Below are 15,627 nucleotides of genomic sequence, written 5' to 3' on the forward strand. Positions count from 1 at the left end.
TATCAGAATACCTTTTTTAAGAGTGTTAGCTATTAGACAAATTACAGCTGGATTGATAGAAATTTACCTGAGAAGGCAGAATTTCAAAATTTTAGACTTGCCTAACTCTTTACAGATGGAGAAAAAGAAAAATCCATCACCTTGGCTTTGCAGGATTCCAATATATGCATCTGCCTCATAAGATTCCTGAGAGAATTCATAATTTTTAAACTACCTTCATGAAGGAGTAATATTCATATATTCAGAGTGACTATAGCCTCCCACGAAATTTATATTCAAGAGTTATTTATTTATAAAATAGATATTTGGGAGCATCTATTAATTCCCAAGCACTTTCCCAGCTACCATGCCAAATAAAATCTCTGACCTCTCCCCACCCATTCTGTGGGGAAGACAGACAATAAAAAACAAGTACGGAAGATAATTTCAGACAGTATTAAGTGCTATGAAAAAAATAAAATAAGGCAATAGAACGGAGAGGAACTTGAAGATAGGAGGGTCAGGGAAAGCCTCTTTGAAAAACTTATATTCATGCTAAGCTCTGAATGGCAAAAAAGATTCTGCAGCCCTGCAAAGATAAGGAGCAAGAGTATCCTATATAGAAAACAACTACAAAAGTCCTAAGATGAGATAAGCTTGCTGGGACTGTGAGACAGAGAAAGGTCACTGTGGCCAGAGCATGATGATGAGGGACACACCACAGTCACAGCTGAGTCAGAGAGGCAGGCAGAGGCCCCATCGTGTCGTGCCTTGGGTCAGCAATAGTGAGGAGTATACATTTACTCTACTGTAGTTGGAAGCTACTCAAGTATTTTAATTAAGAGATTAAAAGGATCTCATTTACATTTTTTAAAGGTATCCTTCTGACTACTATGTGAAGAATTGGACTGTAGGGGGCAAGAGCAGAAGCAAGGAGACCATATAGGAAGAAGATGGGTTCAGGGCATATTTTAGAGCTAGATCTTGATGGATTAGACATGGGAGGGAAGGAAAGAAGAGTCAAAGAGAAGTCCCAAGTATGAGGCCTTACCAGCCAGAGTCTGATGAAGTCATTAAAAGGTAGGGCAGAAAAAAAGAGGTATTCTGATCTGGTAAACAGTCAGGAAGTCAAAATTAAGATTTTTTTTTTTTTTTTTGGCATGGGCAGGCTCCAGGAATCGAACCCAGGTCTCCATCTCAGCAGGCAAGAATTCTTGCCACTGAGCCACCATTGCACCACCCAAGATTATTTTTAAAATGTTTTCCATCCCTCCCTAACTTCTGTTGTACCACTCGAAGTCATTTTCCATCTTTGCGTGTTCTCTTCTTATTCTTATAGTTACCACTGAAGGCCATATAAGTAGATATAAATTAATGGCTGAAGGGCTGTGAGTTAGCAGTACCAGGAATTAACTGTGGAAGAAGCTATACTTTAATCTGTGAAATTTGAGAATTTTAAGAGATTTTATCTGCTCCCTCTTTTTTTGTTTCCCTGAAATGTTTTTTAATTTGAGCAGCAGGGCCTAGATCTTGTATATTGGTCTTCAGGATACAAGCTACATCACTGGTTAAGTACCTTTGACTAGTTGAGGTTTTTTCACATTAGGATATGCAATCTGCATATCTTCATGCCAAACAAATCTTTAAGGTACTGTTTAAGAGCCTGAAGATTCCCCAATCTTCCAGCGACACACCTCACACTCTTTCTACTTCTGTGTTCTCTGCTCAGATCCCAGCGATTACAGTTTGATGTCTCTTCTCCCAACGGCATTCTATTATTCCGAGAAACCAGCAAGATGATAACAATGTACGGTAAGTGCTTTAAAGGAGCATCACCCATGGAAGCAAATTCCAGCTCAGTCACCACCCTGTGAGCATTAGCATGTGAGTCTTCAGCTAGCCCAGCACCAGCCAGGACAGCATTCCCATGAGCTTAGCTTGTTGGGTTCCTCATAGATTTGTATGAGAGTTCCCACAGTCACGAATGGCCTGCTAGAATTTGTTTGTCTTTAGAATTGAAAGGTTGAGTTGATATATAAACTATTGATTATAGTGTGATTAAATAAATATTTATATACATATATATTATATGTCTATTCAGGCAACCGCATCCTGACACTAGGAGAGGTCCCAAAGGATCAGGTCTATGCACTGAAGCTCAAGGGCATCTCCATCTGCTTCTCAATGCTGAAGGCTGCTCTCAGTGGAAGTTATGTCAATTTTGGAGTCTTCCGTCTCTATGGAGATGATGCTCTGGACAATGCGCTACAGACCTTCATCAAACTGCTCCTCTCCATTCCCCATAGTGATCTCTTGGTAAGCTGTAAGCTTCTTTAATGGAATCTAGCCTTTTGTCACATTCCAGTACTCTTTCTTTTTTAACTGAGACCATGATTCAATGTTTCTGTTAAGATATTAATGCTAAATCCTTTCTGCTGTAACTAGGTCTTTTGTTTTCATACCTGAAGAGAACTAAGCTATTTTACATAAGATCTTGCTTCATGCATGCTAATGCATACATGCCTAAGCTGACTTTCCTCTTCCTCTTCACCCACAGGATTATCCCAAGCTCAGCCAGTCTTATTATTCATTACTGGAAGTCCTGACCCAGGACCATATGAACTTTATTGCAAGCCTGGAACCTCATGTCATCATGTATATTCTCTCTTCCATTTCTGAAGGACTTACTGCACTTGGTAAGCATTTGGGTTGGATGGTTGTTTGGTGGGTTGGTTGGTTTCATTTAAACAGAAGGAAAGAATCTTGTCCCAGTGTCCAAAAGCATTATTCTTTGGGGAATTGGCCCTAACAACAGAATACGTAACTCATGGGTACATTTTCATCCAGCACAGGTTTTATTGAACACCTTCTAAGTATCAAGCTCTTTGCTAAGAACTAAAGATGCAGTACTTAACAACATATAGTCCCTAGCCTTAAGCTTTTTTGTCTGGTGGATGAAAAGATCACATAAACAGGCAATTGCCTGTTACCATGCTTAAGGACTACAGTAGAGGTGAGTCCTGCTGCAGGAGTCCTCAGGAAGAATACCTAAAGTCCTGGTTCTGAGGAGGTGGGGTCCAGGAAGCCTTGCTGGAAGAATTGGCATTGAAGCATTAACTTAAACGCTGAACAGGTATTATTCCAGGAGGGTTCCTTGCAATAGGAATAGCAAGTACTAACACCTGTAGGCGAGAAAAGAAAAAGGAAATCCAGATGGTTGGCACACTAGTGCAGAAGAGTTGGAGCAAAATGAAATGAAGCTGTAGAGATGAGCAGCAACAAATTTGGAGATTACTAAGGAGGCACTTAAAACATATTAGAGTGTTTAGACTTTTATCCTGGGGGCAGTGGAAGCTGTGGAAAGGTTTTAAGCAGCAGCTGCATGAGTTTTTGCATCCTAGTCCTGCTAGTTCCTACCAACCATCTTGTTTCTGTGCTAATTTGGTGTGTCTTCAGAAAATAAACATATTTTTATAGTAAGTTGAACAAAACATAAATAAGAAGTTGTTACCTGTGAGATAACCATGATATATTGCAAATACACATAGGCTGTCTTATCTATACCTAGATGTAGTCTTATCTACAACTCTGTGTCAATTCTTTGATAGGCATTTACTTCATATCCGTATCTAGTACATTCCAGGTAATGTATTAGACTTTCTTTGGGAGACTTTTTTATAGCTTCTTGAAAATAGAGGAATCTTTGCATAAAATATCAGCCCCATAGAAAACAGCGTGGTTTACTCTTTTGAGCGTTCACCCTTAGTCCTCTGGCCTATGCCTCCTCTAGTTAAATTCAAACTGTGCTGCAGTGTTCCCTTAATAAATGCGTAGATGAGTCTTCGGTGCTCCCCCAACCTTCTCCCTGGGTAGATGAAAAGATCTGGGGATGCTTTGGAGGTAAACAAAAAGTACAGTGCCACATTCTAATAAATTGTATATGTTTATAGATTATATTAAACCTTTAAAGATTATATTAAACATTTGATGGTATCCCTCAAGCAGTTCAAAGTATTGGCTCCACACATCAGTCTTCTTGGATTCAAATTGCATTCTAATTACTAGCAGTGTAATCTTAGGCTAACACATGAACTTTCCAAACTTTGGTTTTCTCATTTGTAAAATGGAATACCTACCCGAAGGAATTCACATGAGAATAAATTAAAGATAACTGTAAAATACTTAGCGTAATATCTGGTACAAAAGGAGCATTTGCTGAATGTAAACTATATTATGCTATTTTTAAAATGCAGAAAACATATATCCATACACCCTGAGTCAAAATTTTTCAGTATTATTTATTTATGTTATCATTACCACTCACTTACTCTTAAACTTAGAAATTGGGCCTTGCTATACTGTGAAGGTGAGAGGTTGGCAGGAAGCATTCTGAGTAGTGGCCTTACCTGAAATGGCCACAGCCAGTCTTACTGGTACCATTATGGCTTCTCTGCTTAGGGCAAAGGAAGCCATGTTTTTGCCCATATCACCTTCAGCAGCTCAGTATCCCTGCTTTGCTTCACCTCTCCCCCTCTTCCTTCCAGACACCATGGTATGCACAGGCTGCTGCTCATGCCTGGACCACATTGTAACATACCTCTTCAAGCAGCTTTCACGTAGCACCAAGAAGAGAACGACACCCCTGAACCAAGAGAGTGACCGTTTTCTGCATATCATGCAGCAGCATCCAGAGATGATCCAGCAGGTGAGAACTTAAAGGTTTTAAAGCAATGAGGGTGTTTCTACAGTGGGAAAAATCTCTGTTGGAAGGAGGAAGGGGAGGCAAAGCAAGATGGTAGGTTGGACTAACATCTCATCAAGTTAATAATGTTGGGGTGAATTTATTCCTTGAAATTGCAATGGTTTTGGACAATTGGCTGAATAATCACTAGATACAGAATATCTGAAAAAGTCAGGTTCTAAATTATTATTCTGAGTGGCACCACACTATCCTAAATGCCTTAGCTTAACTCATGAGCACTCTCCTTCCTTGAAAATGATTGCTCATCTACTGCCAAAAATGGAGCTGGGGCTGCAGTATCCATCTTCCTCATGGCCTATATTACCACTTGCAAATCAGGAACAGGAATACAGGACAGAGAGCAATAACTGACCACACAGAGATCAAATCATATGCTTGCCCTCATTTTATTTGTATGCAACATCTTTTCAAAAATAAAGATTTGGGAAGCAATTTAAAGAAGCAGAATACTGATAAAAATACATAAGGCAATGTAAAGCTATATCCTCAGAAAAGAGTATCTGGAAGCAACAACACAAGGAGGTGTCAACTGTAATTTTGTTTGCTTGACTCCCCCCACAAAGATCCCATTCCCCACAAATATCAGAGTGAACTGGGAAGGTCCATTTTTAAATGAAATTATCAAGCCAGTTTAAAGGACAGGAAAGGAAATGAGAAGAAAACTTTACCTTGAAACATAACACTAAAATGAGGCGTCACAAAACATTTGTCTGGTTTACCCTAAACAGAAAAGACCTTCACCTAATAAACTCCTCTACTTGGAATCTGTAACTCTCTCTCCCACCAAGCCACACACTCTCCAGGGTCACTGCCTCAGATTCTCCATTTACAGATGTTGTCAACGGTGCTGAACATCATCATCTTTGAAGACTGTAGGAACCAGTGGTCTATGTCCCGACCCCTACTTGGCTTGATACTACTTAATGAAAAGGTAGGAGAGCCAGAGTACAGGTGCCCAGAGCCAGAAGCAGTGGTGCCTTTGGCAGTCATTTTCAGGGTGTTTTACAGAAATACCCCAGATTGGTGACGCAGAGGGAAAAGGACCCAGTTACTGAAACTGTCCTTATCATACTTTTGAATATCAGCTATATCTAATCACATAATGACTTAGCTGTTGAAAGGCAACATGTGTGGCAGTTCCAACTGACAGGGGTAAAGGATGAGGAAGTATTTTCTCCTTGGTAGTAAAAGAAATCCTTTACAATAGGAGAGAATTGTACCTGGAGGGCAAAGCACCTAAAACCTAAGTTCTAGTTCCAGCTCTGCTATAAATAAATGTAAATAAATACTGGATCAGATGACTCTCCAGGTGCTTTACAAAATTTTTTTAATAGGATAAAGATATATTATCCTTCAAATAATGTATCCAGTGATAATAGATATTCTTGGAGAAGAACATTCCTTCAACCCTGCAAATGACAGAGGGCTAATCTGCCTTCCCCCAATCTCCTCCTTACCCTCTGTCTCACTCCTTGCCCCACAGTATTTTTCTGACCTAAGGAACAGTATCGTGAATAGCCAGCCACCAGAGAAGCAGCAGGCTATGCATCTGTGTTTTGAAAACCTGATGGAAGGCATCGAGCGAAATCTTCTTACAAAAAACAGAGACAGGTGAGTATAGAGGGCCCTGCCGAGAAATCCTGGGCAAAATTGTCATTGTTCAGATCACTGAAGCAAGGGAGATACCTTAAAAGTCTTCGTGCACCCATATTTGGAGACCATCTAAAGCAACACTGTCCAATAGAAAAGTGAGCCACATGTGTCATTGTAAATTTTCTAGTAGCCACATTTTAAAAGTAAAAAGAAACAGGCAAAATTCATTTTAATGATATATTTTATTTAACCCAGTGTATTCAAACTATTACCATGTCAGTGTGTAATCAATATAAAAAAACTGAGAATTTTAACATTCTTTTTTTGTACCAAGTCTTTAAATCCTCTGTGCATTTAACACAGTGCATCTCAATTCAGATGCTAAATTTTCATTGGAAATAACTTGATCTGCATTTAGATTTCATAAAATTCAGAGCTAACAAAGTAAGTCTCATATCTAGGTTATTCCAAACATACTTAGAGGTTTTCTGATAACTCAATTGAGTATCGGGTGATTATTAATTAATTAAAGTTGAATCCAATTAAAAAGTCAGTTCCTAGTCACATTGGCCACAGTTCAAGTGCTCAGTAGCCAGGTGTGGCGAGTGATTACCACATTGGACAGTACAGATCTAAACCACTGGTCTCTCGGCACTAAAAAATGAGACAGCTTCATTCTCTTACTGCCCTCACTTGGTGAACTTTACTTCCCACCTACATCAGTTGGAACCCCAACACCAGATTCCTTTTGAGCTGCCATGAACCCAGAATGGCCCTCAAATCCCAAGATTTAACCATATCTCGAGGCCTGCTATGAAGTTGCCAGTTAGAAGAGGGGACAAAACTAGCTCAACTTTGCATTTATAGTCTTAAGACTGAGTAACTTATCTTAGAAACAGAACTCATCAGCTCATACGTTCTGCTTCTTATGAGCCAGTTATCTGCTAAAAAATATTTTAGGCAAAGACCTTTCCTTTCCACCCTGTTCCCCCAACCCACATGCATCCTCTCTGCAGGTTCACCCAGAACCTGTCAGCATTCCGTCGAGAAGTCAACGACTCGATGAAGAATTCCACTTATGGCGTGAATAGCAATGACATGATGAGCTGACACCACCGTGGACTCTACCTGTACAGAGCAGCGTCCCTTTGGTCTGGCCCAGAGGAGCGAACAATTACAAGGGAGAGGGCCTGGCTGATCCGGACTCCTTTCTCTAGGGGTGTGGGGGAAATGGTCAACTAGCTGTTTCCCCAGGGAAGAGGGGTATGAGTGCACTCGCTGGGGGGCAGGGCGCTGCTGGTTCCTGGGGGATTGGGTGGGAAGGGTGGTGGGAGGAGATAGCAACACGAAGGTGTGAGACACCAGCCCCCTCCTCCTGGGGCCGCCCAAGGGGGGAGAACCCCCAGTGTCCTGCCACAACCTGCCTTGTATAAACATGTACATTTTTTCATAACATTTTGAACAAGGTTTATATTGACTCAAGTTTAAAAACAAAAAGCGTGACTGAAAAATTTTTACAGAGTCTAGTGCACCAATGCTGATGTGAGGGGTGGTGTATGCGAGTGAAAGAAAATGTGTATTCTGGTGGCCTGAAGCTTTACTGGACAAGGATGTGTGAAAGTGCAGAGATATATTTAGTGACACAAGTGTAGGGAGGCAAAAAAAAAAAAAAAAGGTAAAAATTCCAAATGTATATTTTTTCTTATTGCCCTTTTCTCACCCCAAAATTATCACTTCCTGTTACTGTATTAACCCTTGTTATTAGGAACTCTAAGCCATGCCAGAGCACTGTCCTTCTCCCATTAACCACAGACGCTGCCCTAGGGCCCCTGGCCTTTTACAGTGACAAACAACTCCAGCTAAAAGTGTTTGGTGTTTTTATCTCCATCTTTTTTCCCCACTTTTTCTTACCCTCATCCTCAGACAGATGCCTCTTGCTTTTAAAACAGTCTGATTGTAACTACATGTTTAGGGTTCTCGGTCTCTGTAAGGTGGAGACTTGAGAGAAGTAACTAAGCGGATGCTCTGCTGTTGAGCAACTTGGATGAGTCCACCAGAGGCCCAGCTGTGTGTGGCCATTAACTTTTTGTCTTCCCCAGCCCTTGAGGCAGTGTGTGTGGATGTATGCGTGTGGATATTTATATATATATGCCCTGCACTCATGAATGTATGAACTGGAGGAAGTTACTACAGTGGAGGGGGTTCTTAATAACAAGGTCTGCCTAGCATGAAGTATTTACCATTCTCCCACCCCTTTAAAAATATATACATTTTTATAAAATGAAAACCATAATAAATGTTTTGAATATTATTAAAAAAAATTAACCTACAGAGGAAAATTAATGGAGAAAGCTATTTGCCTTGTACTTTTTCCATAACTGTTGCTGCTAGTTGTTCGCATCTCTAGTTCAGCTCTTGCCCATAAGACACTCATCAATTAGGTTTTATTTTTTATTTCTCTCCTCCTCCCCCAGAAACAGCCTGTTAATTTTTTTTTTCCTTCTCCTCTGGCGATTGTGTGGTGAATCCTTTCTTGCGTGATCAGGTTGCGGATAGACTTGTAAGGGTGTTTGCTGCATACAGTGTAAGCATTGTGACCGCCAATAAACTTCAATGGTTTCTACTGACCTGGTGTCAGCAATCAAATCTAGTGTGTCTACAGGGACATGGCTAACTCTAATCATGTGACGATACTGGAAACATTCATTCTTAAAAGCCAGTGGATGATAGGAGTCCTTCAACTTTATAAAATTAACTTGTTTCTTACTGGACTAAGTCTGATTCAGTTTATTTTTAAAATATTAAATCTGTTGATATATTTAGTATATGGTATTGTCCACAATCATAAAAGTGAAGCCACTCCACCCCAGGCTTTCTTACTATCTCCAACTAAAAACATGCTACCAGCAGAGAAATAGTAATCTAAGAAAGCCCTGTTTAACGTTCTGAAATTTCCTCTCATGGAAGGGAAGCCCTTGTTAAGGGCTGGGGACATTAACAAGTTCAGGGGCAAATGTTACCTCAAAAGTTTTTCAGACTCCACAGGCAAGATTTATCAAATGAAGCCCACCATGGTTAACAGGGCCTGCTTCCAGTCCTATACTATGCAGTACCTAAGGCAAAGGGAACGGCCTTGCCAGAAACACTGAGAAGCATTAAAATACAGATAGGGAGGTATCTTGTACTTTAATGCAGATTTATGTCCAGTGAAATAATCACTGAATCACAGGCTCTAAAATGTCACTCTTGTCCATTTCTACTACCTTTATCTGCATTTTTTAGTCTGCTGGGTTCTATTATGACTTTTCCAATCCTAAATTACTTTACAGGCAAAAAAATTATTTTCTGGTGGCTAGAAAGTAAATAAAATTATCTTAGACAAGTTCTTTCTCTAAGCCTAATGGCAATATAAGATGGTGAAGCTTCACTAATATGCAAAACACTCCAGTCATAAGCCCTAAGGACCTGGAATTTCAATCCTGTGGTACAGAAGACTAGCAGCAGCTTTCTCATAGGTCCTGGAGAAAAGCCCCCATCCCCTTCTACTCTGGGATAACTGGTCAGCAAAACCCCATACTTCTCCATTCCCTTTCACAAAAACAATTTTAGAGGCCAGAAACTGAAAGATGGTGATCTCCTAAGCACAGCCCCGTCACAACAAGAACCATAGTAAAAATCTTCCACAACCCCATCAAGCTTTGCAAATAGTACAGCTGTTCCCTTCTTAACTGGCAGTTATTCAAGGGGGTACCAAAAAAGACCTGGGGGGGGGTCAACATGGGAAATTATCAGCAATTTCATATGATTAAATCTAATAAATATGATAGCCTGCTAGATTTTGATTTCCCCAGAAATCATGTGAGGTTTTATTCAGTCAAAACATGAATTTATTTGGAAGTTCCCAGGGCCATACCGGATACTATGTTCATTAAGTCAGTAGTCTCTAAACGGGAGACTACTGTGTTTTTTTGTTTTGTGTGTTTCCTGACACAAACTGTACTTTATGTTTTCAGCTTTTAAACATTAATGTCTTTCCCGAAGAAGTGTCACTTTTCTCATGACAAGAGATAACCTACTAAAAAATAATAGTTTTACATTCTGCAAAACATGAACTTATTCTCAAGGACTCCCTTCTTTCCCACCACTCACACACACAAAAGAAATAGTGTTTTAGTACCCTATGAATTTTCAACCAAGTTCAGAAACACCAGTTTCCAAAACATTCATGGTCAAAGGAAAGGATAAAGTACTCACCAGTCATAATTAACTGCCAGTTAGACACTAGATAATATCTAAGAGGTTTCGTGCCTTTGTAGAATGTCTTCTGGGTCCATTACATTTATCATGGGTGACTTAGAAATTACCCTGAAATTTACTGGTTGTTTCATGAATGGTGGGTCAACTCAGACAATGGGACATTAGATAATCAGAGGAAGGATCAAATCAAATTTGCAATAATATCCCCCTTCCTCAGAAAATCCTTATTACTCTCAAGACAGCCTGACTCCTGGCTTTTATTATCTGTTCACTCTTGAAATATTTAAGTTTATCTTCTATAGGCCAGATAACTTCTGACAGCAACAGAAAAGTAAACTAAAAAGAAATGCAGAAATCCTCATTTGCAAGGCAAGTTCATTTCTACCATAATGCTCTCTATGGGTAAGATCCTTAAATAGCATAAACTGACTCCAAAACAAAGTGAACTTTGTTCACAAGCACCATACTCAAGAATTATATTTTTAATTCTGTTTGATAGTCATGAAAACAACTCAGACTTAGCATGCAGCATCACCTGCATGGCCCAAACCATCTCAGAATTAGGTTACAAAGGAGTGAAGAATGATAATTGGAGAATCTCCTAACCCCTGCCAAAGAATGTCAAATTAAGCAAATCTGTGCAGGTCTGCCTTCAAGATCTGGAGGACAATCAAACTGTCACAGGGTAAAAACTGACTGATGAACAAAGAATTCGGCTTTGTGCAAAGCTCAGAGGAGAGGGCCCACGTTATACAGAGTCTGATAGGAAATCCACGCACCTAGTAAAAGGGTGGAAGATTCTAAAAGTAGCCAAGACAGAAAACGAAGCCAACTCTTAAAAACTGACTGTACTTTGCAGTACGGGTAAATCATTCCTTTCAGGGCAGAGTACAAATGGAGAATGGTTTAATAGAACCAACTAAGATAATGGAAATAACACCACTTAATTCTAAGAGTATAGTATGCCATTATCATCTGGATGTGTAAATTAATACCCTACCCTTTTACCACCTTACAGTCTGAGATGTGTATGACAAAGCACACCAATTATAAACTTTACCCACCAAGCTACAAACTCCCTGTAGTGGAACCCCTTCCATTCAACTAGACAGATCTGTCATCTCTGCCTCCATGCCCTACCTCATGCCTTTTCCCGGTCTGCAGCGCCCTCACTTCTCAGCCGGAACTTCCATGTCCCTTTACCTACCTACTCGTCAAGACCCAAACCGAGTCCCACTTCTCTGAAGCCTCCCTTTGCGGTCCCTGTCCCTAAGAGCCTTAAACCCACTCACATTTTTATTTGAGATACTACTAATCTCCCCCCTCCACTTCTTTACAAGTAGGGACGAGACGAAGATCACGATAAATGTAAAAAAGCACAGGGCGATGGGGAGGACCTGCACAAGATGATGGGTTGGAGGGGGAAAGAGTAAGCGCAACCAATTTGAGGCAGACCCTGCAGAAACCTTAGGCTGACCGGTGTGGGTGATTTAAGCTCACATCGCTGCCCTGGGACTATCGAAGGAAAAAGACCAGAAGCCGCCGATCCCATCTCCTGGATCCTGAGAAGGAGACGAAAAGAACTCACGCCCGACCCGGCTTATCTTTCTCAACAACCCAACGCCGGCAAGCCGCCGACACGTCCCAAGCACAAGCACCCGCCCCGCCTTCCCGGAAGCGCTTCTCCACGTCCCTTCCGGCCGCAGCGACCCGGAGTTCCCGGCGCGTCCGCGCACGCTCGGCCCTTGCTCGCCCCCACCGCCCCGCGCAGGCGTAGTGAAGGCCCCTTCCTGCGCTGTTGGGCGGTGTAGGTGGGGATGGGCCAGAAGGCTGCGGGCCTGTGTGCTCCGTGGTTCCGGATGGTTCTTCTTGGGGGAGATCTGAGTGGGGCTGCTGCAGCCCTGGGACCCCCACCGAGCTGTGTGCCTCGTAGAGAGGTTCGTACTCACACGCACCGTGTCCTTACGCCCAGTATGCGCAATCCCATAGGGACACTTGTTCCAGGCGACAGGGGACGAATGCGGACTTGGAGAGAACTCCCTGCTTTGGGAGAACTCAGTGGAGTGGGCAGACTAAAAAGGACGGTCACCCCGCAGCACGGTATGCTGCGGGAGAACGACGGAGAAGCACCCAAAGGGGACCCTAACAGCCAGTCCAGGAAGACAGGGAAGAACACTTTGGCAGAGGGACGCAGAAGTGCAAAAACTTTTAGTGCGTGTGAAGATATTTCGATAAAGATGTCTTTTAGAAAAACAAAAACACTTACCATGAAATATGTTGTACCTTTCTAGGAATTGCAAAAATAGTACGGCTGGAGGGAGAGTGCAGCTCTATAGGTGTCTGAATGAGGGATGGGCCGCTTTGCTTGCAGCCCAGCACGAGATTATAAAGTTCATCCTAAAAAGCAATTCGTTTTCAGAGTCCACTATGCAAAGCACCCCAGCAATCAATTTTTGCTTCAAAGGGTCACTCATTAACTCAGGCAGAGAATTAAAAAAGTATTTGCAAAGTCCCCCTTGGGGAACTGGGGAGAAACAAGGAAATACTAAACTTTTCCATCGGGGAAATTTCTCATATTCTCACAAGCAATGGGGACAACCAATTCAATAGGTTGAGCCCTCAATATTGGGGCTCGCCCCTATGAAGCTTATTCCTGTAAGGGAGGGGCTAAGCCTACTGATAATTATGCCTAAGAGTCACCCATTGAGAACTTTTGTTGCTCAGATGTGACCTCTCTTTCTAAGCCAAATCAGCAGGTGAGCTTACTGCCCTGCCTGTTATATGGGACATGACTCTCAAGGGTGTAAATCTCCCTGGCAACATGCAACCTGACACCTGGGAATGAACCAGGACCCAGGCATCATAGGAATGAGAAAGCCTTGATCAAAAGGGGGAAGAGAGAAATGAGACAAAGTTTCAGTAGCTGAGAGATTTCAAACAGAGTCAGGAGGTTAAAAAAAAAAAGGGTCACTCATGCAGGAGTGTGGAAGTTGAATTTGAAAAGACCAACTAGTGAGAAATAACTTAAACCAAGACAAGGACTCTGGGGAGACAATTGGGAAATATTAAGGGAAGTGGAATCAACAGGACTTTTGACCAGATGCATGTGGAGAGTGAAAGAAAAATGATTCTAGCATTATCTCCAAGTTCGAACATTGGATGTGGGGGTCAGTGACTGTACCGGAGAACGAAGCGGGTGACCAGGTTGGAGAGATGCAAAGGGACAGGCTACCCAGCCATAGGAAGGCCTGAACTGGAGAAGTAAACATGACCATTAAAGCTCTGGGTTTGGAAGAGATTGTAAAAAGTAAGAACAGTGAGCTGGGGATAGAACCACAGGAAGATGACATGTTTGGGAAAGGAAGAGAAAAAAGAACCGTCAGAGTGTTGTTCCAGAAGCCAGGGAATATGAGAACTTTCAGGAGAGACTGAGCACCTGTGTCAGACATCACAAGCCACGTACACTGAACACAAAACAATTCCCATTTGATTTAAGTGTTAAGAGCCGTGGTAGTCAACTTCGCTCCTTTTTGTAGCAGGACAACATTCTACCATATTTATACACCATCATTCTCCAACCTGCTTCTCAGTCAGTGCCTCCTGCATTCATTAGGCATCATGTATAATGCCCAGAGTCCACAGTAGGAGCACGTCATTTTTTTGTCTTTGCTCTCCATTTCCAGCTGCTTAGCTGTGTCTGTTTCATTGACTGCCCAACAGATCAAAATCTTAAGTCTCTTACTGCTATGTTCCAGCAGCCTTGATTCTTGAAGACGATTTTATAAAGATATAACTTTTACAGTGTGACTGTGGGATTGTGAAAACCTTGTGTCTGTTGCTCCTTTCATCCAGGGGATGGATGGATGAGTTTAAAATGGATTTAAAAATTAAGTAAATAATAGGGAGGGCAAAGGGTAAAATAAATGGGATAGATGAAAGTACTAGGGGTCAGTGAGAGGGAGGGGTAAGGGGCATAGTGTGTGTGAGTTTCTTCTTTTTTCTTTTCATTTCTGAGGTGATGCAAATAGTCTAATAAATGATCATGGTGATGAATACACAACTATGTGATGATATTGTGAGCCATTGGTTGTACACCATATATGGAATGTTACTGTGTTAATATTTATCAATAAAAAATACTTTAAAAAAAAAAAGAGCCGTGATAGTAATTAGGATTGTTCATCACATACTTCTAGCGTTTCTCCGTGCAGACTAGGGTTAGGGTTGTTCTTCCCTGACCTTCCTTGCAGTGAGGCACGACCATATGACTTGCTTTGGTCAATAAAATACTAGTGAAAGTGATGAGTGGGAAATCCAAGTGGAAGCTTAAAAGCTAATGCAGGGTGGGCAACGGTGGCTCAGTGGCAAAATCCTTACCTGCCATGCTGGAGACTCCAGTTTGATTCCTGGACCCTGCCCAAGCCAAAAATAAAAATGACTAATGCCTAACTTGCTATGTGCCTTGAAAGCTTGGAAAGCTTCCACACCCTCGGTCCCTGAGTGACTAAAGTACAGAATCCCACAATTAATGCGCAACAGATCTAAAACATAAGTGAGAAATAAACTCCTTATATGTTAAGCCTTGAGATTTAGGGGTTATGTTTTTACTACCACATAGCCTGTTCCCTCCTGACTGATGAAGGCAATCATTGAAAACCTTTGCAAAAGCAGTTTTATTGGAAAAGTGGGAACAAAAACCAGAGAGCAGTGGTTGAGGGGGGAATGGTCTGGAAGCATCAGTGGAAAGCTAAAAGAAGGTGAATCTAGCCCCTGTACTCATAGGGAATTGGCGAACAGGGACCACAGGGGCGAATGTGGGCTAGGTTGCACAGTAGAGGGCAAAGTAAGGGGCAGGAAAGGACTTGGTGCAGCAGCTGAGTGAAGGAAGAGGAAGTACCGGGTGGTAGAGGGATGAGAGTACCATAGAGAGGCCTTAGTGAGCCTGAATGGAACTCTGATCCAACTCTATCCCTGTTCCTACAGGCAAGCTCCTGAGAGATGTCAAAAGCTGAATCCTACAGAAGAAATAATACCAG

General features: G+C 41.7%; 1 protein-coding gene across 2 annotated transcripts in view; it reads left to right on the forward strand.

Annotated features, from left to right (window-relative positions):
* XPO7 (exportin 7) overlaps positions 1-8,961 on the forward strand; it is a 44,678-nt gene extending 35,717 nt beyond the window's left edge. For both annotated transcript variants that reach the window (XM_077152695.1, XM_077152696.1), the window contains exons 22-28: positions 1,709-1,791; positions 2,081-2,295; positions 2,537-2,675; positions 4,524-4,684; positions 5,574-5,672; positions 6,225-6,352; positions 7,351-8,961. In XM_077152695.1, the coding sequence (XP_077008810.1) occupies positions 1,709-1,791; positions 2,081-2,295; positions 2,537-2,675; positions 4,524-4,684; positions 5,574-5,672; positions 6,225-6,352; positions 7,351-7,444 (919 nt within the window). In that variant the 3' untranslated portion in view covers positions 7,445-8,961. The remainder of the gene's footprint in view (positions 1-1,708; positions 1,792-2,080; positions 2,296-2,536; positions 2,676-4,523; positions 4,685-5,573; positions 5,673-6,224; positions 6,353-7,350) is intronic.
* Positions 8,962-15,627: the final 6,666 nt, after the last annotated feature.

Source organism: Tamandua tetradactyla, chromosome 3 (genome assembly GCF_023851605.1).
Source record: "Tamandua tetradactyla isolate mTamTet1 chromosome 3, mTamTet1.pri, whole genome shotgun sequence".
NCBI lineage: Eukaryota > Metazoa > Chordata > Mammalia > Pilosa > Myrmecophagidae > Tamandua > Tamandua tetradactyla.